Raw genomic sequence first — 26299 nt, 5'->3', positions numbered from 1 at the left:
CAATCTTGGCTATAAATATGAATTCAATTTAAAAAGATGCATATTTTATATTTTTATCTTTGAAAATAGCATATTTGTTCAATGTTCAGCCCTGATCTGTGTGTAAGTTTTTGTAGAATAAGTTGTTTTTTTAAATTCATGATCATTTAGTGAAAAATATTGAGTGAAATTATTTTCAGCAGGTTTTCTTGCAGAAAAAGGCGAATTTTCAAAAAAGAAAAATATAATTTTCTCCCACTATTTTTTATAAATGACATCTATAACCAAAGCAAACATGAAAAATATGAAATATCTGACCTGTTTGTGTAGAAATGTGCAGAAATCTCAGAAGGCAGGGCTTTTGTCCGCAGGTCTGGGAGTCCTTGGTCGAGGCTGCGCTCACCAGAGCCTCCTCATCCTCACTGGATCCGGTGGAGCGAGAGGGAGAGAGAGGAGCCGGGGTGAGACGCGGCGCCTCCATCCCACCTTTTATAGCCGGACGCCCCCATTGTGTGACGTGTGTCGTGGTGGTGCTTCATTGTGGTCGCTGCTCAGTCCCCACCTCCACCTCCTTTATTGTTATTGTGAATAAATTGATGTGAATTATTGATGTTGCTCTGCGGAGGTCGTGACTTTAGATGGTTTTAAAATGATTTTATCAGGTTTTTGTGTTCAACTTTTAAAATGACTGAAAGTAGGCCACCTTTAAGGTGATTGTTTGTGTCATTTAATCCCTGAATGATCCCACTGAAGGTCATAAACTCCTATTGAGGTGAAACTGAGACGTTCGGATCGTTCTCTTACTATTCTGGACACTGATTCCTTTCTGCTCCTCTGACATTAGGTGTGGACGCCCCACCAGGAGAAAAACCTGCTGCTCTGCCTTTAAACTCAGCCTGATTGGCCCACAAAAGGTAAAAACACCACATGCAGATTGACAGTCGAACAATATGTGTTTTGTTATGACTACGGTAATCTTGTAGAGTGATTCCAAGGGGCCACACATAAATTAGAGGAAACATGGAGGCCAGAGTCTGACTCCCATCTCAGCGGCCACTCCGCACTTCTTTATTTTCCCTTCAACCCCCGTTCAGATGAAATAACAAGTCCAGTTTAACCAATTGTCACTGTTTCTTTTTACACCCTTCAAGTGTTGTTTCAAAGACGCAGCCTTCCAGAAAACCGTGTGTGTGGAGTAGGAATTTACATAATCCGATTAGGCGGCGGGATTAGCCGAGGGCCTGGAGAACGGGCCCCGATGGGGCCGTTTGCTCTGAATCGCCCATTCATGGGTACTGCTGCACGTCCGAGAGATTGCACCTGCAGGCCGCCGTCCGCCTCCACTCAGGTCTGCAGACGCACTCGGAGTCAGGTGGTTCAGTTTGGTGACGCAATGCCCCGACCAAAACCCTTTAAAGGCACGCCATCTTGATTATTTACATTTGTAACATTTTGCACAACGCAACCCTGCCACACTGGCTTAATCTTTTTCACATTTTGTCAGGTTTCATCCACAATCTTCAATGTGTGCAGGGGGATTTTTAAAATGTGACGGAGCAACACAAAGTGGTGATGGAGCTGAACGATACGGCTGAAAAACTCACCACAATATAATCGTTTCATATCAGTCGATAATTATTGATTTTTGTTTTAAATATCTGAAATGCTGCCAAACTGTTGGCGTGAACTTTACTGCTTTATCCAATTTTTTCAATCCACGCTCATTTTTTTTGCACTTTTCAGAAGTTATGATGCCTCATAACTTAGACTGCTGCTGCTCAACAGGTAACCAGAGACTGGTTGCCTAGTGACTCCATACTCTGGTTGCCTAGCAAATCTGCTTCTTTTTTTTTTTTTTTTTTTTTTTTTGCCTTATTACGACCTGTGTTAAGGTCATATTAATTTATTAATACAGGTCATAACAGTCTGAAAACATTTCGGATTCTTAAATGCGACTCAGGCCGCTTGGATATCCGGTACCGATCCAAATGTGACCTGAACGTCATTGATATTTGACAAACGTCACTATTCTGCGCCCTGATACTCACAAGCGGGAAGAAGAAAAACAACCATGGCGGACTAGAATGAGGATTAAGTTGTTAAAGTGCTGCTCCGGTCGGACAACAACGTCAAAATCGTAAGCTATGCTCCGCTGTTAGCATCCATGTTTACTTGAGCACTTCTGCTTTTTATAGCGCTCTGTGAGTGACGTTATTGCGCCCTCTACTGCGCATGCGAGGTACTTTTAGGTTCTTCACGCCGGAGATCACGTTCAAGTCACTTATAGTTTGAAGTTTGAAGTTTGAACGATCACGACAAAAAAAATAAATAAATATGGGGAATTTAGCATTAAGACATGCAATGTGAACGTAGCCATAGTCTCCTTCTCACCCTTAATTAATATAATAAAAAGTTATTAGTAAATTATAAAGTACTTATAGATAAATTCAGGTCTACGGAACTATTTATTAGCCTTCTATAATCAAAGTTAGTAACTAGTTACATTTACTTAGTTACATTTACCTGAGTAACTATGGGAAAAAATTACTTTTAGGAGTATTTTTACTATGCTGTATTTTTACTTTTGAGTAATCATTAGGAAGTATTGCTTCTCTTACTTGAGTAAAATGTCTGGATTTTCTACACACTGAATGAAAAACAAATGTTTTAATCAAAAGTTCACCAGACAAAAACACACACAGGCAGATTTTATTAGTTTTTTTTTATTAAAAGAAACTGATTTGGAAAAATTTGCCCGATTTTATTTATTTTTTATTGATAATTATACAAATTATTGTCATTTTGGTCCTTAAAATACCAAAATTTCCACTTAACATTTTGTTTTGTTCCATCTGACGATGTAACTTTTAAATATTAACAATTTGATCAGTTACTCAGGATTTGAATAGACCTTTTAACAAATACCTTTGTACTCTTGAGTAAAAATATGTTCAAGCACTACTACTAGAGTATGATTTTTAGGTACTCTGCCCTCTGCCTATAACAGAGCAGAGTACCAAAGTGGTACCTTCATATTTATGGGTTTCTTTAACTTTCGTTTGGTCCTGATCTGTAATCCGACCCGGAGGTCGTATTCCTCAAAAACTTGAAAACACACAGGTGACGGTTTAATTGCCGTCTGCGATGAGAGATAACGGCAGTGTGACCTTTCCAGCTGAATCCAGAGTCAGACCCGGTCGGGTTTAAACAGCCTGTTAATTCCCACATTATCTCTGCCGGCCCATTCACTCCAGCGCTCAAATATGTTCAGGAACCATTACTGCACCATTAGGCCGCTGTTTACCTCGCCCTCAAAGAGAGACTCCGTTGACCACCCGACCAGCCGCTTTTGTTCCTGAGCAAGTAATAAAACGAGCCATTCCTCTCTCTTTGTCCGGCCGCCGCTCGGAAGGCCGGGCCGAGGCGCAGAAAAGACGGCGGCGGGTTATTGATGGCGGCTCGGCGGTGGCTGGCCAGAGGCCGAGAGTCCCCAGGGCTCTTTGTCTGGGGATCATTCCTGGGGGAACTGGCTTCAGTCTGCTGGCTCGTGCAGATAAGCACTCTCTTCACACGCTGAGAGAGCACGATAAGGGGATTGCTTCACTAAATTATATATAAAAAAGAATCCCCACCAATGGAGCTGCTAAAATGAGAGACTTTATCAGTGGAGATGGGAAAGACCCTCAATCCCAGCCCTCCACCCATAAATCACTGCTTCCTCTGCCACTGAGCGCGCTAAAAAAATGAACAACCAACTGCAACTTTTACTTTAACCATTTAATTAGGGCTGCAGCTAACCACTGTTTCAGTAATCAATTTAATAATCACATTAAAAATGGGAAAATTCTGCAGATCTTTTATTTGACCACATAAGCCTTTTCATACAATTTTAGAAATGCATTTAAAGTGCTGATAAATAAACGAATTACTTTTCTTCCAAAAGAAAACATTTTGTTGCACAAAATGCAGTAACAGCATTCCTTTAGTGAATGCTTGATCGTTAGTAAAATAAGCTAAAGAAATCCTCCTAACATTTTAAAAGTTCAGCACTTTCTGCTTCACTCATCAATACAACGTAGAGCCGATCTATTGATTATAAGCCAACTAATAATTAGATAACAAAAGCTACTTAATAGGATTTTCAGGTGAAGGAGTTCTGGCAGAATTTATTTACAAAGTTTGTTTTTAAACCTTAAATGAAAATATTTTTATTTTTATGTGCTCTGAATATGTTGTTTTTTTCAGAAAATGGCCTATTTTAGAATCTGTATATTTATTGGTTGACGATTATTTCAGTAATTGATTCATCACAATTAATCCTACATTTAATATTTACTACTTATTAATTGAACCTCTTTATGCCAGTAAATGTTATATAAATATGTTTTTCAATGTAAAACTTTAACAAAAACTTTATATTTATTTAAAACAAACTTGTTCACTGAAGACAGTTTCCAGAAATTTCACTCAAGAGCAGCAATACTTTTATACTGCATAGTACAAGGGGAGACTGTGGCTCTATGGTAGAGTAGTCGTCTTGTGATCGGTAGGTTCGATTCCAGCTTCCACATGTCAATGTGCCTCTGGGCAAGGCACTTATCCCCAAATTAAGTAAATGTGTGTGAGTGTGACTGGGTGAATGTGACTCTAGTGTAAAGTGCTTTGAGTGGTCAAAAATGACTGGAAAAACGCTAAATAAGTTCAGTCCATTTACAAAATACTCCTAGAAGTATTTTTTCCAAACGTTACTCAAGTAAATCTCAGTAAATGTAATTAGTTACTACTCAACTGGAGGAAGTAAAGGATATGATTTAATCCACTCATAATTTCTCCCAGATTAACAAGACGAGCTGATCTCATTTTATTAAATCTTTTCTGTGAAAATCTTTCAATTACAATGAATTACATATGAGTGACATGTTTTACATCACAGCTACTGAATTTACTGTTTCATTACATTTGAATTTATTTTTATTATTAACTTTTAAAGTGGAACTGGTAAAACTCATAAATATGGAACAGTAATGTTGGAAAAATTTACAGCTACAATAAAAAGAAAATCTTATTGTTAAAAGAAGATTAAAACAGTTTAAGCCTCGTCTGTCCGTCCTTTCTGCCGGGAACCCTCTCATAGCTCAGCCTTCCCCTCTTCAGCGGCGTCAGCACTGCAAAACAAAACCACTTACATAAGAAAACAATTTATTTTTAGAAACAGAAAACATGAAATAGACATTAGCTGTGTTTCCATTGACCATATAGCTGCACAAATTGACATCTTCAAATCAACTTGCTTAATGGAGACACATCAATTTTTAAAAAACTGATTTGGTGTTTTTTTTAATATTTTTTGTATTGAAATTTGTGGGTTTTTTGCAAAACTGTAGTGGAAACATTTTTCTCAAATTGTACGAGTCCCATGATCAACAACCAATGGTGCAAACCACAAAGATGAGGACAGGAAGTAGTGGGAAGATGATAGTGCTGCATGTTTTTTATGTCTTATCACATGAACTCAAAGTTTTATTACAATATTTTATAGAACCATTGTGATAATGATACAAGTGTCAATAAGAATTATTTATTACATTTACTCTTTGTGACTGAGTGTAACAGCAATCAGCTGCTCTTGAAAAAAATTGTAATATTATTTTTTTGGACACCAGTCACATAAAAAAGTGTGATTTGTACCACTGAGCTGCTCACAGTAACTGCATTAACACTAATCAAATTTTAACATTTATTGATTCTCTCAATGAAAAAACTGTGGAAAAAATTGTAAAATTAAAAATCCCAACAGTTGAATAAATTGAAATTTATTTTAGCAGCATTAAATCAAAACTCTTATAGTAATAAATTTATCGCGATAAATGGAAAACGATATAATTGCCCAACTCTAGCAAAACTTATTTTAAGTGTTTCTTATTTAATGGAAACGACGCAATTAAGAAATTAATTGATTAGCAAAATATCAACAAAGTTTTGCTTGTTTGTAGTGGAAACGCAGGAAGTGAGCGGCTCTGACCGGATTCAACCAGATCGGCTGCGTCTCCGGTCCTCTTCCTCTCCTGACCGCTCCAGAACTTGGATCCAAAAGAAGAAGAACCGCTGCTGGTCAAACTGTGATAGCTTTGATCCAAGACGGCCGGCGTAGGAGGGCTCTGACTGAAGATGAAGTGAGCGCTGTGGGGATGCTGGAGGTCACTGTAAGAGGTGTGACTGGAACTGAACCGAGAGTCCAGTAGAACCGGGCTGTTTGATGTCTGAAGGTAAGAAATATCGGGGGAATCTCTTGGGGCCCACAAATCACCGACTCGTTCAACGATTCTCCCTGCCGCTCCAGCTCTGCCTCTCCACACAGGAAGCCTCTCCTCCTCCTTCCAGGGATCTGGACCGGTCCGGTCCTTAACCGGACTCCCAAAGGAATCGTTCAGGTCCAGTTTGAAGTTCGAAGACTCTGGGTTCTGGTTGGGGAACAGGTCCTCTGGGTTCATAGCTTCACATAGGAAGCTGCTGTTAGGCTCTGGATGCAGAAGGTTCATGAACTCGGACTCAGTGCCGAAGGTCTGAGCGGTTCTGAAGGGTTGTTGGTTTGTCTGGTTAATCTGAGGGGTTGCTGGTTCTGTGTTGCTCAAGTACAAGGAAGTGATGTCACTGAACAGCTAAAAACAGGAAGAAGAGAGGTGAAATAAATCACTCATGCAGCATATATACTGTATATATATATATATATATATATGTGGTTTCCAGATGCTTTTCATCTGTTTGCGTTTCGTAGACATAAATGAAGCCTCTTCTGTGCATGTCTTCACTGCAGTGGCTGTCTGCAGGGAAGACATGTTTGTCAACAGCCTTCAGTGTCTGCTGCCCGTGCATCAAGTAGGTGTAGAACTGGGCTGGGTCAGAACCACAGCAGATGACGGAGGACAGGTATTATCGCTCCGTTCCACATTCTCCTGTGTCATCAATGCTCGGGTTGGGAATGACTCTGTGTTTTGAGGAATTACACCTGGCCGACTGTGGCAGAAAAAAGACCAGAACATTGTTGTCGGTGAGGCAGTGTTTGTGATTTAACACTGAGCAGCCTAAGCAACAACGTTTGAGCCCTAAATCCACCCAAAAGCTAAAAAGAGATGCTATGTTGTCTGGCGATGTGGAAGGTGGAAGTACAACCAGGGGGCCGTTACTCAGCAGCTCTAAGGAATCCATTTCACATGTCGCACAAGTGCTTGCACTGTACAACTCCCTATCTGTACCGCCACCAAAAGAGTCGAGCCAGACCAACACAGATTCCAGTAAACACGATATCTCAAAGTCTTTTCCTGTGATAAAATAAAGCAGAGGCAGCGCGCAGAGGCTTCAGCCGTGTGATTGGTCCGCTTTCCAGCTTTAAATATTATTATATTTTAGGAATAAATATGCTCTGCCAGTGAAACAACAGATCTTGCAATCCAGCTTGATTAAAAAATATATATATTTTTAACATTTTTTCCTAAAAACAAGCAACGCTTGGCCTGGCGGGGGGGCTAGTAAAGCATGGCGGGCCGCCAGGCTTATATTACACTGGGGAAACCCAGCACTAATCTTTTTTTTGTGCAGCATTATTTATTTTCCAGGCAGATAGCGACATTTTACAGCACAGTCAAGTAATTATGTTACCTTCACTTGTTCAAATCAAAGATGACTTAAAAGAAGTTTGACTTTGTAAACTAATTCCTTGAAATTGTGCCTCTGACTCTTTAAGAAACCTTTAGTCTTTCAGAATCGCAACATGTCTCCTATATTAACCCTTTAACGTTTTTACCGGCGTTGTTCTGAGAAGTAGCTTCTATAATGAGCTCAGCTGATGTGCAGTTCCACTAGTTGGCTGTTTGCTAATTGCTGCTGGCTAGTCTGAAGGAGCTGAGTGGAGAATTTGTAAGGAAAAGGTCCCTAAAAGTCGGTTTTACATATTACTGCCCCTTTAATAGTGGCGGCGTTACCTTAAGGACTTTCTGTGGGACTTCAGGAAGTAACAGTGAGAGCTGAGGCAGGTCGGCCCCCAGGAGCCACTGCAGGGAGGGAGCTCTGCTCAGCATGAGCTGACCGACCAGAGGACTGACACACGGGAACTGGGACAGACACGCCTCTTCCTAAATGAAACAACACGCAGCATCTTTACAGCTACATTTAACTAAACTTACAGACCGTTTGCTGAACAACTTTTATCATGCAGTAGGAAAATTCAAACCTAGATGATTTATTAGAATAAAACTCAAATTTTTCTCTCAAGTTTGAATCCTTGAACATTTGACTTCAAGTGTCCAAAGACACTTATAAAGCTAAGATGTGAAAATTCAAAAACATTTAAAGCTTTTTGGTGAGTGAACTTCATAGGAAACTACGACGGAGTATTAGAGCCAGACTAAGAGATTTTCTTTGTTGGAAATTATTAAAGTAATAATATTATCAGCATAAATAGGCCTGTCACAATAACAAAGTTTGATGAGCAATTAGTTGTCTCAAAAATTATTGCGATAAACGATAATATTGTCTGAAGACCTTTTTACACTGATTTAATGTAAATTACGTAATAATGCATGCGATTTCCTGCCAAAGATAGATACACTTTATTTTCAAAAGAATATTTAACACTGGAACTGATAAACAAAATAAACAAAACAACCAAAAACTAAAATAAAATGGATTCTCAGTCTCCATTAACAAAAAAACACACTTGAATAAAAACTAAACAACATAAAGCCAAAGTGGAAATAAATAATGCATTCAACTAAAAGAGTGCAGATTATGAAGTCTGTATATTATGTTGCCCTTCAGTAATAATTAGATTTAAATAGAGAAAATTGGCACATCCTACTAGCTGATGCAATAGTTCACGCTACAAGATTTTTTGCCCCAATTTTTCCCCTTACGACAATCTTAGATCTTTGGTCGTTCTCTAAGATTGTCGCTTGGTGCAGGTAGTTCATCCTGTAGTGTGTGGTGTGTTACGGAAGATCGTCCACTCCAATCTAAATCAGGGGTTTTTTGTACATCTTTATTCTCATATTATTATGATTGTATATTGGTAATATTATGATTTTTTTTCTCATATTATTCCAGTTTTATTCTTGTATTATTACAGCCTTATACTCATAAAATTACTTTGTTGTACAACTTTATTCTTGCGTTTTTTTGACTTTATTCTGATAATATTATGACTTTTCTTGTATTATTTCGACTTACTGTTGTACAACTTTTCCTCACTATTTTATGACTTTTTTCTCATATTTTATTTATTTTTATGTCTCTAATACCTTGTCGTGGGAAACAATTCCAATTAAGCATCGTTGAAATATTTAAAGCATTTTTCAAGAGAAAACCAAACCTAAATAATTTATTTATGTCCTTATATACTGCAGGAGAGGAGCAGAGATGCATTTAAACATTAAATATAATAAAACTTGAGTTTAGTGTCACCTGAGAGGGGCTGACAGTCAGCCAGTCTCTGTCCAGGTAGCTCACAGGATCTCCATATTTGGACATCAGGGAGCTGAAGCAGATCTGATTGATAAATTCGGCCATTTCCAACACTTCTGACACAATCAGCACCTGAAAACCAGTTGAGAGAACTAACTGGAAACAACTGGTGAAACTGTGATGGTCATATTTTAGTAAATAACACTGCAACACAATAATACAACAAATTAAACACTTTCTATACCTGAACAGTTTGCTTGTTATTAATATAATTATGAGTCCCTAAGACATAAAGTCATATTCAGTAATGTAGAATATTACTTAAAGGTTCATTTATTTCAGTAACTGAAACCCACAATGTAGGTTAAGTTAATTATGATGCTTTTTCATTTACAGCTGATAAAAACACAAAGTTTAGATTAGAATACTACATCCAATCAGACCAAAATAAACTTATTAAACTAGAAATGTTGCTTAATTAAAACTATGTACACACTGCAAAAAACAAATCGTACCAAGTATTTTTGGTCGAGTTTCTAGTGCAAATATCTTAGTAAACTTGAAATAAGACAAAACTAACTTACAAGTAACTTTTCAGCAAAAAATAGGAGCTTGTTTTAAGTCAATAATTCCTTAATATTGATAAATATGTAATAGTTATAAATCAAATAATCTGCCAGTGGAATAAGACATTTTATGAAAAAACATTTTTCTCATAATTTATGGCTTAAATATTTATTCTTGAAAAATTACTTGTAAGTTAGTTTTGTCTGATTTTAAGTCTACTAAGATATCTAAAATAGAAACTAGACCAAAAACAGTTGGTAAAATTTTATGTTTTTGCAGCTAATTTATTAAATATGACTGTTCATTAAAACTTTAACATATTTTAGTTTTTTATTGAAGTGAGCCACTCCAGGCAGAAAACCTAAAAACATTTGTGTTTCTACCTTCACATCCAGCTCCTCGGACTTCATGCCGAACAAAACCAGAGACGAATAAACCAACACCAAGTTGCTGAAGGTTTCGCTTGAAAACCTGCAATTACACATAAACTTTAAAGTACAACTTAGTAGGTTCTAAAATACTCTTAATTTATTTAGAGGTAAGTCTGGTTATCCAAAAGAGGCTTCAGTTCACAGATTCATTAAAAAAAAAAAATCATTAAAATAATAAATTATTTTAATTTATTATTAAACAAGTTTAGATAATAAGCTGTAGAACTGGATGATATGGCTGAGGTTCATATCAGTCGGTATTGATAATTATTGATTAGTTTTTTTTGTCTCAAATATCTGAAATGCTGCCAAACGTCAGAGGAGAAACTCAAACTGCTACTGCACAAGTTACTGAAAAGGCTGTTGCTAGGTAACCAAAGAATGAGTTGCTAGGTAACCAGAGAACGAGCGAGTTAGTTGACTGTTAAATATTCTATATATTCTATATTGAATATTCTATCAAACATATCATCTATTGTTACTGATTTATTGTCCAGCCCTAACAGGTCGTCTCCATACTGGTTAATCCTTTGAGTTTAGGAGCCTTTTTATGCCTAATTAATTGAAAGTTTTGAGTTTAATGGCTTATATGGCAAAAATATTTCTCTGAAATTGTCAGAAAGTGAAGCAACGATGAGTGAAAAACCAGCCAAAGTATGAAGATCTACAACCCCCTCCCCCAAAAAGGTTATTGATCAAATCAAGTTCACCAAGTTATAAGAAGGTCTGCTAATAGGAAGGAAGGACTAGTTAGTGGGTAATGAAGTTTTAGTGAACTCTGACCCTCCGCCCCGGCCGTCAGGGCAGTGCAGGATGAGCCAGCAGCAGCTGTACTGCAGAGAGAGCGCGCTCAGCCTCATCACCAGCCTCTCACTGGCTCGGTCTTGACCCAGTTCATCCTGCTCCTACACACACACCAAACAGCAGAGACTAGATGAGTCAGTCATCAGCAATGATGTCACTTACGGTGGAAAACTGACTGTGTCAGTGACAGACACAACAACCAAAGTCACCACATTCCCTTACTTTAAAACATTAAGCTTTATATGTGGATTTAATACAGACTTTTCCTCTATTTCCATTTAATTCTGTTTGGAGGTGAGGTCAGAGCCTGGAGTTGGTCTGACTAGGTCATAATTAGGTCATAATTATAATTTTTGTTTACGTCCAGATTTACCAAGTCTGACTTTTTATATTGCAGAATTATGACACGTCTAACACCAGTGACATAAAAGTTGAATAAAATAAAACCGTTCAGACTGAAGACGCTTTGCAAGCAATCAAATATTTATCCGAATTAGTATTTAAATGTTGAGGTGGAACAGATACTGGATAGAGACTGGATACACCAGAAGTCTGATGTGTCCGGATACCTGAATGACGATAGCTGTACTTTCGTCTACAGTGATCACGGTGTAGTTATGGATTCCTCCGAGTTTCTGCAAAGTTGGACTGTGGCTCCTCTCCATCACAGTTACACCGAAGCTGCAACACAGACGGACACTCAAAACCCCAAAGCTCCAAGATAAAGTTTAAAGCCAACATTTTAAGACATTTTTCTGGCAAAATTGCATTTCATAGCCAATATTATGACTATATTCTTGTAATGAAACAAAAATGGTCATTGCATGGCCCTGAAACACCACACAGACAGGATGACTAAAGTAAAAGCATTAAAAAATATTTTATATTTTCTGTCATTTGTAATTTTCTTATTAGAAAGAAAGGAGGGGTGTTGATTAAAATCGTAAATAGGATCTGTTGTGAAAAGAATCTGAGCTTTTATTTTGAAGCCCTAGCGGATGTTGGTGCTGTGTGCAATTGTGATGATAACAATAAAGTTGACGATAACTATTAATATTTATAGTCAGCCCCAATAAACTCCATACAGTAACTTCATTTAATCATATTCTCATATTTTCCTGATGCTCTCAATGAACAAACAGTGGAGAAAATTACGACAATAACAATCCTGACAGTTTAGTTTTTTTAAAAACAACAATAATTGGAATTTATTGTGATATCGATAAATCAAAATTCTCATCATGACAAGAAATGTATCACGATAAATGATAATGGATGTAATGAAAGTCTCACCTTGACTCAAGTGTCTGCAGCAGCAGAGGATAATTCAGAAGCCCCTCGGTCACCAGCAACACAAACGGGACGTTTTCCTCCAGACGCCAACAGATTTTCTCTGCGTCTTTAAGGGAAGAAATGGACATTTAGAGAGAAAAATAAATAAACACAACCCTTTAGATCCCCTGCATGTTATTGTTCTATGTGCGCACAATGCTGGAGGGCAAACAGGCTATTCTTTACATGCTGCTGTGGTAGAGCAGTCCAGCTGTTAGCTAAATGAAACCTGGAGATGCAGGTATTGCCAATGTAGTGCAGTGCGCCACATTTAAGGGAAAATAACACAGAAAACCGTTGAAGAATAACTCAAAATTCGTATTCTCATCTTTTCTCGCTTTCTGTGCCGGCTTCTCTATTCGTTACCATAGCAACTGACAACAACGCCACTAATGTACCAGGATTCAACACCAAAAAACACTCAAACTTTTCCCACACAAAGAAAAGAACATTCAGTCCGTTAGTTTTGTGTTCATAGGCTCAGTGTTTATTTTACAATTATTGTAAACGCCATTAGCTAAACTAACACAGATGTGGTAGATTAGCTAATTTACCCCTTCACTAATGAAGGACCCATATTTGGGGCAATAGCCTTGGTTCCAAGAGACTCGAGGGGTCAAAGGTTTAAACTCCTGCTCTAACGATGATCTGTCTGAGTTGTGTCGCCTTTTTAAAATTTTGTAGCTGAACTGAAACGCACCAAATTCCACAGCACATCTACATGTTACGCCTGTCAGAGTCAACTACTTCTCTCCCTCGCTATTTTTTCTTCATTAAAACTTTTTCCTGACTTTGTTATCCAGTTGTCATAGAGTAGCAAAGCACGGTGTCCATTTTCATATATATGTAACAGGGGTACGTTTAAGATTTAGCACATTATGTGCTAGCCATTGTCTGCCAGCAGCCTTGCAGCAGGGATGCTGATGGTTGACAAGCGAACAGGAATCAAACCGGAGTCGGACAGACTGGTGATGAAGGAGAGGCGGCTGATGCTTCGGTCGCTGCAGATCTGGGACCAGCGGGACGGGCCCGGATGGTCAAACTCCACCAAAACTGAGAAGCAGCTCCAGGGAAAATCTGGTCCGATGTTCTCCTCAAATACCAAAACACAATCGCTGCCGCAAACTCTGGGAAAACAGGACAGGAGGACAGAAACACAGTAAAGCTTCTTACAGGAGCCAGCCATTTTTATGTCTTTATTTTTTTTTTATCTTAAAGTAAAATAATAAACCAAAATAAGAGCCAGGCGATACGGTTTAAAAATAAAATCTTATACCATATCCGATTTTAATCTATTTGTTTGTTTATTTCTGTTTAACTACAAGAATATACTCAAAATATTCACAGAATAAACCTAAATAAAACATTAACAAAACAAAATGGCGGCTGTGCTGATGACATCACTATGGAAATCCAAGGAGCGCGTTGGGGAAAAAGTGACCAAATATTAAATTGATTGATAGATAAAACTGATTCATTGCCTGTCTTAGCTGATAGATTCACATCCAGCCTGCTTGTTGTTTCAGCATCATAAAAAACGTAAATGAAGGAAGAAGTCTACAGTTTTGCCCGAATGTAAAAAATAATGACAAACTCTTTTTATAATAAATGTAGTACAATATATCAAGTTTAAATAGTAATTTAACTTAATATAATATGCATGTAATAATTATTCTCACAGTTTGGAAGAAAACACTGATTGAATTTAATATTTTCAGGACCTGCTGACCACAGAGGCGCCGTTCAGTTTCTTCTTCTCCTCATCGGGACAAACTGAACTCACTGCAGCTCCTGCAGCAAAACAACAAACTCAGCTGAAAATGGTTCCAGGTTAATTTATTTTGTGTAAATATTGCAACAGGAAATGAAAGTTAATGAGAATTTCTGCTAATTAAATCTGAAACCTGCTCACCGGTTACTTTGCTCAAGCTGGTGACGACCTTTGAACTGGTTTCATGAGATTCCACAGAGAGAATGATGAGAATCTAAAGAAACGCAGGAACTGATTTATTACTCTGCCTTGCAAAAGTATTTAAAACTTTTGTCACATTTTAGCTACAAACCCCAAAGTACTTTTAGATTTTATGTGATAAACCAACAAAATGGAAATCAAATTTACTTTTATTTCCTCGCTTTCTTCTGCACAGATTTATAGAGTACAATAAAATTACTATTACACTAAATATACAATTAGATAATATAAAACTTATTTTCAAAGAGAGCATCTATGGAAGTTCATTTACACTAATTAGGAAAAAATTTAAACCCAACAGGAAGTCATGACTACAAAAATAAAAGTTTCAATCATAAGAGTCAAAGTCCCAATTTCAACTTCATGCTGCTTTTCAAAGCACGATCGCTCCAGTGGAAGCCCAGATCTCATAATTAAGAATTTTAAAGTCATGACTTTGACAGTGGGCTGCACAGTGGCGCAGTTGGTAGCACTGTTGCCTTGCAGCAAGAAGGTCCTGGGTTCGATTCCCGGCCGGGGTCTTTCTGCATGGAGTTTGTATGTTCTCCCTGTGCATGCGTGGGTTCTCTCCGGGTACTCCGGCTTCCTCCCACAGTCCAAAAACATGACTGTTAGGTTAATCGGTCTCTCTAAAATTCTCCCTAGGTGTGTGTGTGTGAATGGTTGTTTGTCCTGTATGTCTCTGTGTTGCCCTGTGACAGACTGGCGACCTGTCCAGGGTGTACCCCGCCTCTCGCCTGCAACGTAGCTGGAGATAGGCACCAGCAACCCTCCCGACCCCATTAGGGACAAGGGGAGAACAGAAAATGGATGGATGGATGGATGGACTTTGAAAGTTGAAATGACTACTTTCTATCTCAAAATTATGACTCAAAGTAAAAAAAAAATCACTCTGCATCTCAAAATTATGACCTCAAAATTTAAAATTATGACTTTGACTCTCTATGCCTCCCACTGGTATCAGAGTAGACAGGGCCTTTCATAAATGCACGGTTTTAAAAATAAAAACAAACTTTAATATTATGCACTACTTTTGTTTTGATGTATTAAATTGAATCCTATTCATTAATTTCTGAGACTACAATCTGACCAAATGTTGGAAGGTTACAAATACTTTAGCAACTATTTAAATATGCAACAAAATCTTTTGTGAAATCCGACTTTCTCTGTAGAGCTGCTTCCTTTTCTCATTTGCAGCATTTCAGCCAGAAGCTGTTGCAGCTCCAGCAGTTTGAAGTCGGGTTCTTCCTTCCTGTAACTGAGGAAGAGGATGATCTGCAGCCTCTTCCTCAGTTGCCTCAGGCGATGATCCTCACACGTCTCAGCTGCTCTGGTCAGGTACTCTGAAGAGTCACAAAATATCACATGACAACAAATAAAATTGTTTCACTTCCTTCACTTTATTACAAAACTTGGTACGGTTTTGGTTTCGTTATAACATATTTCATTATTTAACCCTGTGTGTGTGCGTGTGTGTGTGTGTGTGTGTGGTTTAATGTTTTAATAGGTTTCCAACATCTTTACCTGTGATTAACTTAATTCAAGAACTAGGACTGCGACTCATGATTATTTTAGTAAACGGTTATTCTGATGATTAATTGATTAATCAATTAAACAAATTAAAAATTCAGCAATTTTTTTATCTTACCACTTAAGTCTTTTTATGCAATATTAAAATTAGATTAAACATGCAAAATGCAGATAATCCAATCCTCTTAAATACAATAACATTTATTCCTTCACTGTTTGTTTGATCATTTGCAGCTAAAACAAAATACTTCTAATGTCAACATGTTTATAACTGGAGAGCAAAAGCTGCTTAATAGAATATTTTTTTCACAGAATCTGAGCCAGGTGAAGCTAAAACTGCCACTTAAGGAGTTTTGGAAACAACACATTTACAGACAAAGGTTTATTTCTACCATAAATGCAAAATGTGTATGTTTTTTATACAGTTTTGGAATAATTACCGCATTGAGCGTGTTGTTCTTTCAGTAAACAGCCTTTTTGAGTCTGTTAACAATCAATTACTAAATTGGTTGACGATTATTTCAATAATTGATTAATTAAAACAACTCGGCCTAGAAAACGAATAAATTTATTAATATTAGCTTACATCTCAGGAAACATTTTGTCTAAATCTTCAGAAAAGGTAAAGTTTGATCAATAAAAAACAGAAAACAGGGTATCTCCAGTCAGAGGCTTCTTCAGATTCACTGTAACACAGACTGCTACAGGAACTCTTTCCTGCCAACAGGCATCAGTATCTACAATAACTCTGAAGAATCTGAATTAATGAGTAACAGCAAAATTTCATTTCCCTTTGGGATCAATAAAGTATTTCTTAATTTGAATGTTCACCTTTTGGTTGAACCTGAACGACTCTGCTGTGACGTAAATTAATTGACGATTATCCCAATAATCGATTATTCACGATAAATCCGATTAATCATTTCAGACAGGAGATTTCAGTTCACACTGACCCACAGCAATGCTCAGGTCACACTTCAGCAGCAGCTCTTTGAACGTCACTAACACATGGACGAGAGCAGCCAGGTTAAAAAGCTGCTCCTGATCTGCAGCAATAGGAACACAATTGTGAATATCTGATTAAAAACCATAATAAAATATCAGATCAGTGAAAAGAAGAGCGGTCGTACCTCTGACCAGTTCGGAGCTCCCTGCTGGGGTCCTGCTGAGGGCCCGATCCTGCTGTTTGAGCAGGAAGTGCGTCTGGTCTGGGGTCAAGCAGCTGAAGTCTCCCCACGACGGGAAGTGGAGCCCCAGCTGCCTGGCCGAACTCAAACAAGGCACAGCGACGGCCAGCAGCTCGCCGTAAGCTCGCCGCTGACTCTCTGCAGGGCAGCAGCGACTTTTAGGAACATTTCAGACATTTTTCTACGACGATTGTTCAACAGGCGGCAGTGGATTCATTAGTAAAAATACTAACTATTATTTTAGTAATCGATTATTCTGACGATTAATGGGTTAAAATATTGTCACATTCTGCCACTTTTCTATTTATCAGAAATACTTTTAAAAAATGCTGATAAATAATTTATTAAAAAATGTATATGTTTTATTGTCTAAAATACAACAAAACAGCACTTAGTTTACACTTTATCATTTGTAGCAAAGGATGTATCTGCATCTAAAGAAAATACTTTTAACATCAACAAGTGAAAAACTGCTCGATTTATCAATACCGACTGATCGTGTGATTATTTTTAAGGTGGAACATATTTACAAAGATCTTGTTTGTTAAAATGTATACATTATTGTACAGTTTTGGATTAATTACTGCCAAAGTATTTTGTTCGTTCAACAAACTGCCTTTTTTGAATCTCTTAACTCCAGTTGACAATTAATCAATTACTAAATTAGTTGATGATTAATTGATCATGATTAATCAGATTAATCGTTTCAGCCTCATTTATAACCACTAGTTATTAATGGCACAGTAGTGTTAATAAAACCAATATATTTCTGTTTCTCTGACAGGAAACATTTGATCCAAACGTTCACCTGTTGGCTGAACCTGAATGACTCGGCTGTGATGTTTGAGGTCCGAGTCGCCGACAGGACGACCGTCGATCCGACCCGCCCTCACAGCGGCCGGGTTCTGCTCTCTGACTGCGTCTCCCATCACAGCGAGGCTCACGTACGCTGGCTTCCTGTCAGTCGTCTTCATCTCTTCTGGATGATGATGCTGCTGCTCTGGTGTCTCATGGTTCACCTCTTCTTCTGGTACTATGAACACGATGGAAAGAGATCACAGAGAGAAACTTAACATAAAAAGAAACAGAAATTCTGTTCTTCAATTAACTTTAGAAAGAAGAACTTATGGCACAAATTTGGATGGATTTTCTCTAATCCACACATGGTCATAATTACACATACAGGTAAAATATGAATAATAACTCAGTTAGACGTCCTTTAGTAAACTGCGCTTCTGTAGTCACCAACAAGCTGCTGGTATAATTAAAATATCTGACCACTTTTCTTTTCATATTTAGTATTTTGTAGGGGTGCACCAATTGTGTTTTAGCAAAAGAGGACAGTGGTTGAGTTTTAGACCTTTGTCGAAATAGATGAGACCAGCTTCACATGTGAGTATCAGCCGGTCTCACAAAATTAAGGAAATTGGTGCAGATTTATCGATGCATCTTTACTGAAACTGTTTGTCAAATCGTATCGTCCTGAAAAAGAAAAGTCGAAAGAAATGATTAAAGTACTAAAATCCAAACCGAAGAGTGCCTACGTAAACTTTTCACCGTCACTATAGGAGATCTTTCCGGCCAACAACCATCATTAACTCTGAACATTTTGAATCAATATGAGTTACAATAACATTTAGTTTCCCTTTGGGATCATTAAAGTATTTTTGAATTTGAAATAAAAAAAACAACTAAAACTTTCTGTTGAAGGTTCAGAAAGCATCAATGCATCAATCTAATTCAAATATGATTATTTGATAACTGACAAAAAATTAAACCTTTTTATTTTAAATAAACCAAGGCAACACAAGAGAAAAAAATGCTAATTTAAGTGTTTTACAATTATAAGAAGAGCTTGGTAAAAACCTTAAAGACTTTGAATTGTTGTTGAATGTGGAAATGTTCCTCAAAAACACGTTCCTAATTTCTGGCACTGTGCTGAATTTTTAGTGACAACTTTCTCCTTACAGAGTCGGCTACAATTTTAGATTATTGTCAGTGTTTACAGAAGCTTTTCAGCCTTTTTGTTGTTATTAAAACTGTTATTATTATTTAAAGTAAGAAAAGCTCTGCTGTATTAACTGTTGAGGAGAAAAATGTTAAATAAGCTGTAAACCACAGGGGGATTTTTTTTAGAGAAAAGGAGCTGATAACTGTGTGGCTGTACCTGCAGAGATGCTTGTAGTTGCACCAGCTGCAGCCAGCTGCTGCGACCTCAGCGTCATGAAGTCGGACAGAGGGTCCAGGTTCTTCTCCGGTCGATGTTTCGTGAAGATCAAACTCTTCTGATTATCTCCGATGTTTGATCTGGAGGGCAGAGAGCAGCCAGAACCGCCGGAGCTCCTAAACCAATCAGCTACGCCACTGCTGACGTTGACGAGCGCAGGAGAACCGGCAGCAGGTTCCGAACGTGTCTTCTCTGGACCGGTGCTGGTGGTGCTTCGTTCCCAACTGTTTGGGCCGACGATGTGTTTCGAGGACAAGAACCGGGGTGAACCAACAGGGCTTTTTTTTAGGAGATCGGTGTTGTTTGGAGAATCCACATGGAGAAATTCAACTAAAAACAAATATTAAAGGAGACTTATTATGCTTCCTTGAACAGGTTATGTTTATGGTTTTTCCCTGTATTTGTTGCATATATATGTCTGTATGTTTATATATATTTGTTTTTATTTAATCATAATTTAGAAAGAAAGAGAGGAAGAAAGAAAGAAAGAAAGGAAGGAAGAAAGGAAGGAAGGAAGAAAGAAAGAAATCTCTTTTATCTCTTTTAAGAAGATAGAAAGAGATTTTATCTTCTTGTCCCTTTAAATCCTAATAATCTGCTGCTGGCCACGGCCCCTAACTCAACGTTTGCATTTGCAGCTGAAAACTGCTGTAAACAAATGCAATATTACAAACATACATGTTTGAAAAGCAAAAGTAGAGCCTCCTGTACAACCAACAAGAATGCAGCACATGGTTTCCAGAGGATAAGTCAACAACAAATCACTTGTCTTTTCCACCAGCCATTATACAGCATAAAGCGGTAAAACCAGCTGACCAAATGTGCTGGAGCACTGCTGTGGTTGCTAGGTAACCATAGCTGGGCTCTGCTGATTTGTTACATTTGAAAGTTTTATGAAATGGATAATTTTTTAGACACCAAAGGCCATTTAACTTATTGTGAAAAAAAAACAACAACTGGGTGATTTTATTTTTTAAGCATTTGGATTGTTTTCAGAAGTCGCTAAGACCCAAATGGAAGTACAAAAATGTGCAAAAATAATGTATATTTCTGCTTACTGGCTTATTTATATGTTATAAAAGAATTCAAATATTTATTTTAAAGAACAAAACTACTGTAAGAGACTGTCATAAAGATATCTTTATACAGATCCTCACCCTCCTCATGCTCAGGTGTCATTCTGTTGAAGTCTTCCTTCTCGTTCTGTCCGTTTGTAGGAACCTCAGTCGCCATCATTTCAATCAACTCAAGGTTTTTACCCAGAATTATCTCTGGTTTTCCTGTCTCTAAACGTAGTTCCAGTTTGTCAACAGCACTGCTGAAACTTTGTTTTTCTAGTTTGATAACTCCCAACGCTTCATGCAGAGGATGAAACCCGGAGGCTGCTTCGTGTAACGCAGGCTCTGTGAGAAAATGAAAAAGAGTCATTTGGGGAATAAGAAGATATATTTAATATGGATGATATTGATGAATTAATCAGTAATTTAATCTATAAAAATAAATAAATGTGAAGGATGGAACAATCTCTAACATATAGAAAGAAGAAAGTGGAGATTTTTGTATATTTCCCTGGATTATAATTTATTTAAAATCAAAACAAAGATTAATCAATACTAACGAAGAAAGATTGATGAAAGCCAATCATTATTGTAATCAATAATTTATTATTAAATAACCAATATTAGACTGAGAAATATCTACCCTCTACTGATTAACAAAGTAAAAGTAACAAATAAAGTACATAAACCTTTTCCTCAGGAAAATACCGACCCCTGGTGGTTCAGAGAGAGTACTGCACTCACTCACTTTTATTGTACAATAAAAGTCCAAAATTTTGACAGATAATAATAATAATTAAAAAAAATACTTCAATGGTTTTAAATATCACCACATAATAAAATATTTTGTGACGGCAGGTGAAAAAAACCAAATCATTACTGGACTAAAACAAGATAAACAAACTAAAATAAAAGCCTAAAAGCAGGTTAAATTAATCAAATATTAATTAGTAAGTGTGAGAATTTTAATTAAAGATGATGTTTTGAAAGTTTAGAGTTACAATCTGTGTTAAATTGATCATTTAAAAGAACATCAGCAACAATTTTAGTCAAATAAAGGTTCCTGCAGTACAGAGGCGGTTATAACGTCTCTGTACTGCAATATAATAGACTTTTTGCTATCAAACAAAGATCAATACCTTTGTTTAGCAGTCTGTAATGTTTGTTTTGTGCACTAATTGGTGAATTAATTAAAATAATCATAATTCTTGAATATTGTTAAAGTATTAGCTCCATTTGCAGATTGCTGCACATCTATCTTTTTTTAATTTATTTTAAGAAGATAATTTTTTGCAGTGAAATTAATATGGCAAGCAAAGTTGTAAATTTCTCCAAAAAGCTATAAAATACAAATAAAATCATCCAGATATAGTACATCCTATAATGAAAACACTTTTTGCTGCATAGATTTTTCTTGGTATTATGTTTTCTGTAGTATTTTTTAATTAATAATGTAGAAGTAAAGTTATTCGTCCCTGTTTTGCAGTGACGGTTTCTAACGTCTGATAAAGTTTTTACCTGACAACAGGAAGCGAAGGACGGAGGTCAGATGCTTCTCTGAGCTCCAGACTGTTTTCTTCATCTCATTTTTGGTTCTTGTCGAGAGCAAAGATCTGAAAAACAATCATGATAGTTACTTTTTTTAAAAAGTGCATCAACATAAAGAATGCTACAGAAGTCAAGTGTTTGGTTCTGTAATAAAAAGTCGACTGAAATTTGAGTTAATCTCAGCTGGTTTGAGATTTCCGGTTTTGAGTCGTTTTTATTATGAATATTATTTTATTTTATGAAATGTAGATGAAATTTTATCGCCTTTTGGAGAACTTAGAGTTTGAACATGAAGCTGAAATATTTTCTCACGTTGGTGTGAAAGGAGAAAGTTTTTCTTCCTGGAGATGAGATGTGGACAGACGGATGTGGGTTCGGTTCTTCTTAGGAATTGGGCTCAGAATAAAGTCCAGCTCTGTTCCAACTGGAGACGCAACACTCCCTTAAAAAAAACAAAAACGTTTTGGGCCAAATCACAGTTTGGACTCCAGACTGCGGAGATTTTTTGTGTGCATTTACCTGAGCATCCTGATTCGATCAGTTTTCCACTCTGTCTCTTTTCTTTTATTTGTTTTTGTTGTAAATCAAACTGTGAAATCTCCACTGGAGACTTTGAAAGAGAAGCTACAGGAAAAAAGAGAAAATTATAATTAAATACACTTCCTATACACTTTTACACAGTAAAATTCAAACATTTTTCAGGCATTTTTAAGGTAAGTTTTCAAACTTTTCCATCACTCTAGATATAAAAACTATACAAATTAAAAAGGTAAAAATATAATAAAATTATATATTTTGAAATGTCTCCCTCTGACTCACCGTAAACACCTGAGAACAAAACACGAATTTAACAAAAAAAAAAAATCCCCTATTTCAACAACGTTTCATTTATAAAATAAAAAACAATCTCTATTTCAAATACAGATTAGTCATTGAAAAAAAAGGAATAATACATATTAATTACATTGAAACAATCCAAACACATCGACTTTCCTTAAACACAATAAAGAGAGTTACATAGAAAAATCTCTAAAAAAAATTGTTCTCCCTACGTTTTCTGGCTTTTGTCAAATAGAAATAATTTTGGTAATTCTAACTAACATAAAACAAGAAACGTTTAGTCTGATTTAATTTCAAACTGTGAGAAAAGAAATGTGTAATGTATGAAAATATCTGATTTCAACTGTAAATAACATTTCCCACATTTAGGCTTTTAATCAAACATTAGATTGAACTTTATTTCCAAACTGAGCGTTTTGAATACCAAGCACTTTCCAAACCTTTAAAAACATCTCAAGGAAATTCAAGGATTTTCAAAGATTTGAAGCACCCTGGATAATATCTGTTACTCACTTCTACGAAGTAAATCCAGGACAGAACATTCCTCGTCTACTGGTTCTGGAGAAATGCTCACACAACCACCGACACCAGAAAAAGCCGTGAAGTTTTGTGTTTTAATCCGGGAACTGTCGACTACAGGCGGTAACAGCAGCGACTGCAGAGAAGATAATAAAAATATATATATACATAACCAAACAATCTCACACTAATGAATATGCTTAATAATAATTAATCATTGATTTTTATGCAATAAAACAACGATAAGTAGTCCATGCATTAAAAATTTTTACACACTATTTGCAGAGTCCTGTACCTCTGTCTGCAAGAGAGGAAGTTTAAGAAACGGATCTTGAAAATCTCCACATGTGACATCACTGATGGCGTTGGCGTCTGCAGGTTTCTGGTAGGACTCACATCGCCTGAAGCAGCTGGGATGAAACATAATCCTGGTAACAAGAAGCTCTGGAGGCAGCAGAAATGATTCTGGATCAGAAGAGCACCTGAACATGGCGTCCTCAGAGATGCTGATTCCTGTTGAGTTCAGCAGCGGGTCGGACACAGGAAGCGTCTTCAGCCTGGACAGTTTGGCTTTCAAAGACGGTAAATGTCTTTTTAACTCTGCCACCAAATCTGGAGCAATGAAGTCCTCAGAGAGGAAGAGATCTATGTATGTAAGCAGGTTTGGGAGAATAAAACACATTAAAATATCCTCTAAAAAGATATTTGAGGGAAGCACCAGTGTAATTAGTTACCTTTGCTCTTAGTTTCTGGACTCGTCTGGTCAGGTCTGCATTTAGAAAACGTTTCCTGATATGAATCATTAATCTGCTTATTTAGGAGGAAAATAAACTGATCCTCATCGAAGGAGTCGGGATTAGAGCTGGGAACTATCTCCACATCCTTTTCCACAATAAATCTGAAATTTGTACACAGATGTTTACAAAATTCATTTAAAAAGTTTCATTTGTTGCATTTTAGTGCTGATACCTTTCCAATGAATTAACAGGTTGATTTTTCTGTCCAAGGTCATCTAGAACTGAACCACTGACAAAGAGCTTGCAGGAAGAAATCACCTTTCCTGTAAATAAAAGTAAGGAGTAGCTGAATAAATACAGTAATTTGTGTAATTTCTCTTTCAATCCCAGTTAGGATTATTCTAAAAAATGTAAAGATTAACAAATGGAGAAAGAAGTCTCTGTAAATTTACTAGTATTTATAAAAGTTGCTTTTACATTTATTTCTTTCCAGCAGAGATTCAATACCTGGCTTTTCACCAAGCAAATATTTCTTTTGTTTCTGAGTCCATGCTCTGGTTTTAAACCCAAAGAAAACCTTTTTCCAAGGCATACAATATTATAAAAACATGCAAAGTTTGCACATCGTAGAACAAAAAGGTAAATACTGGCAATAGATCAAACTCTACTTGAATTTTTGAACTCATCATGAAATTTGTGATGCATCAACAGTGCCTCCTTTAGGACTTCTACAGCTATGACCAAAACATCTAAAAAAAAAAAATCTCTTGTTGAACCAAAAACTGAGTAGCTAAACATTTTTACAGGGATTTCTGAATGCAATAAACAAGTCCTGAAACATAGTTTTAACAGGAAGGAGAAATTTCCAATCTAAGGTCCTGTTTACGTGACGATGCCAGGACAATAAAACATAACATTTTTGTTGTGTTTTGCCTCACACTTATGGACTTACAACTTATCAGTTATTTACCTTTTATATATAACTTTGTGAGAGTCCCACTCAATAAAATATGTATTTTGTACCAGGAAAGTGTTTGTTTGGTCTAGTGTTTCAGTTCAAGATCAAAACGTGACGTCCAGCTGAACAAAATTTGAAACAAGCAAGAAGAAAACATTAGAAAACTGATAATAATGGGTTACTTAAAGATTGCACTTGGTGCTTCTAAAGACTACAAAATAGATAAATTGATGCGTTTTTAAAAAGTCTGATGACCTGCAACTAAATAAAGCAAAATATAAAAACAAATCAACTGTTTACACATTATTGCTACATTATTGCCCAAAGTCTTAACACTTTTGAGTATGATAAACAGCAGGACAATTATCTTAAAAAAAAACAAAACAGTATTAAGATAACAATTTATTTCCAATAGCCTTTGCTGCTCCACATAAATAAATTGATAACTGTTTAAATGTATCTTTGTGTTTTGTTTACCTCGGATCCATGGCTTCCTGTAGGTGTCATCAGGTAACCTGCCACTGTGGGGGTAAAGGTCACCGGTACCAGTTACATACGGCGCTGGTAGCGACAGTAGGTTTATGGAGATCTTCAGAGTGGTGCTAGCCTAAAAAAGAAGATTAAAAAAACACTAAGGTTTAATTTTGAGGTACTGTCAAGTTAAAGCAAACGCCAACCCTCACCAGAAAGACATAAACTCACCTTACAGGCAAAGACTCACCTCAAACACATAATCAAGAGCTTTAAACCGGACAGCGGAGAAAAGTTCATTTGAGACGTTCTTATCACACCTTCAAAATGTAAAAAAAAAAATCAATTTTAAAAGGACAAAAACTCAATTTCTCCCACCTTACAGCAAGATATTTGATTGTGTTTTCACTCTCCGGAAGTGTGCCCAATACTTAAAATTAAACTGTTAAATGCTAATATATATTTAGCCTATTTAGCTAGCTAGTTTTTAAGCTAGCAATAGCTGACTTGTTAGCTAAAGCTGAAAAGTTATTTTCTATTCCTTAATTTTAGACTTATAAAAAAGAAATACTTAAAGATAATAGATATAGACTTTTATAATAATAATTTGTCACATAGCATCAAACCTACATGTCTTAATTGGGGGTTTATCAGTGTTTTAATTCGGAGCGGAAACGGTGTCG

The 26299-nt window shown here is 36.7% G+C and overlaps 2 protein-coding genes and 1 long non-coding RNA gene across 3 annotated transcripts in view; 1 reads left to right on the top strand and 2 right to left on the bottom strand.

The window, feature by feature from the left end:
• The window catches only part of LOC102232972 (T-cell acute lymphocytic leukemia protein 2 homolog), a 3280-nt gene extending 2846 nt beyond the window's left edge, over positions 1-434 (bottom strand). The window contains exon 1 of the mRNA XM_005800991.2: positions 298-434. The gene's annotated coding sequence lies outside the window, so the exon portion shown is untranslated. The remainder of the gene's footprint in view (positions 1-297) is intronic.
• The window catches only part of LOC111610363, a 7542-nt gene extending 1486 nt beyond the window's left edge, over positions 1-6056 (top strand). The window contains exons 2-3 of the long non-coding RNA XR_002753631.1: positions 824-893; positions 5973-6056. This is a non-coding gene — a long non-coding RNA (uncharacterized LOC111610363). The remainder of the gene's footprint in view (positions 1-823; positions 894-5972) is intronic.
• Positions 4865-26299, bottom strand: c12h9orf84 (chromosome 12 C9orf84 homolog). Its single transcript, XM_023344168.1, has 28 exons — positions 26247-26299; positions 25867-25936; positions 25623-25752; positions 24420-24510; positions 24185-24348; positions 23933-24095; positions 23746-23860; positions 23445-23586; positions 22611-22715; positions 22404-22533; positions 22062-22156; positions 20643-20888; positions 19426-19815; positions 18067-18291; positions 17202-17396; positions 17025-17117; positions 15703-15884; positions 14482-14554; positions 14291-14360; positions 13521-13696; positions 12531-12636; positions 11807-11918; positions 11217-11338; positions 10386-10473; positions 9436-9567; positions 7959-8108; positions 6002-6638; positions 4865-5144 (listed from the first exon to the last, which is right to left on the bottom strand). Coding segments are annotated over exons 1-28 (4290 nt in total). The 5' UTR covers positions 26249-26299; the 3' UTR covers positions 4865-5058.

The sequence above is a fragment of the Xiphophorus maculatus genome, chromosome 12 (genome assembly GCF_002775205.1).
Source record: "Xiphophorus maculatus strain JP 163 A chromosome 12, X_maculatus-5.0-male, whole genome shotgun sequence".
In the NCBI taxonomy this organism is placed as follows: Eukaryota; Metazoa; Chordata; class Actinopteri; order Cyprinodontiformes; family Poeciliidae; genus Xiphophorus; species Xiphophorus maculatus.
The sequence above is the reverse complement of the archived record's forward strand: the minus strand, read 5'-3'. Positions and strand labels throughout refer to the sequence as shown.

Excerpts from the sequence above, each read along its gene's own strand:
- c12h9orf84 (XM_023344168.1), bottom strand. Across the intron at positions 23,861-23,932 it reads TCTGAGGACGCCATGTTCAG|CTGCTTCAGGCGATGTGAGT; the intron begins GTGCTCTTCTGA and ends GTTTCATCCCAG. Across the intron at positions 6,639-7,958 it reads TCCCACAGAAAGTCCTTAAG|CTGTTCAGTGACATCACTTC; the intron begins GTAACGCCGCCA and ends TCCTGTTTTTAG.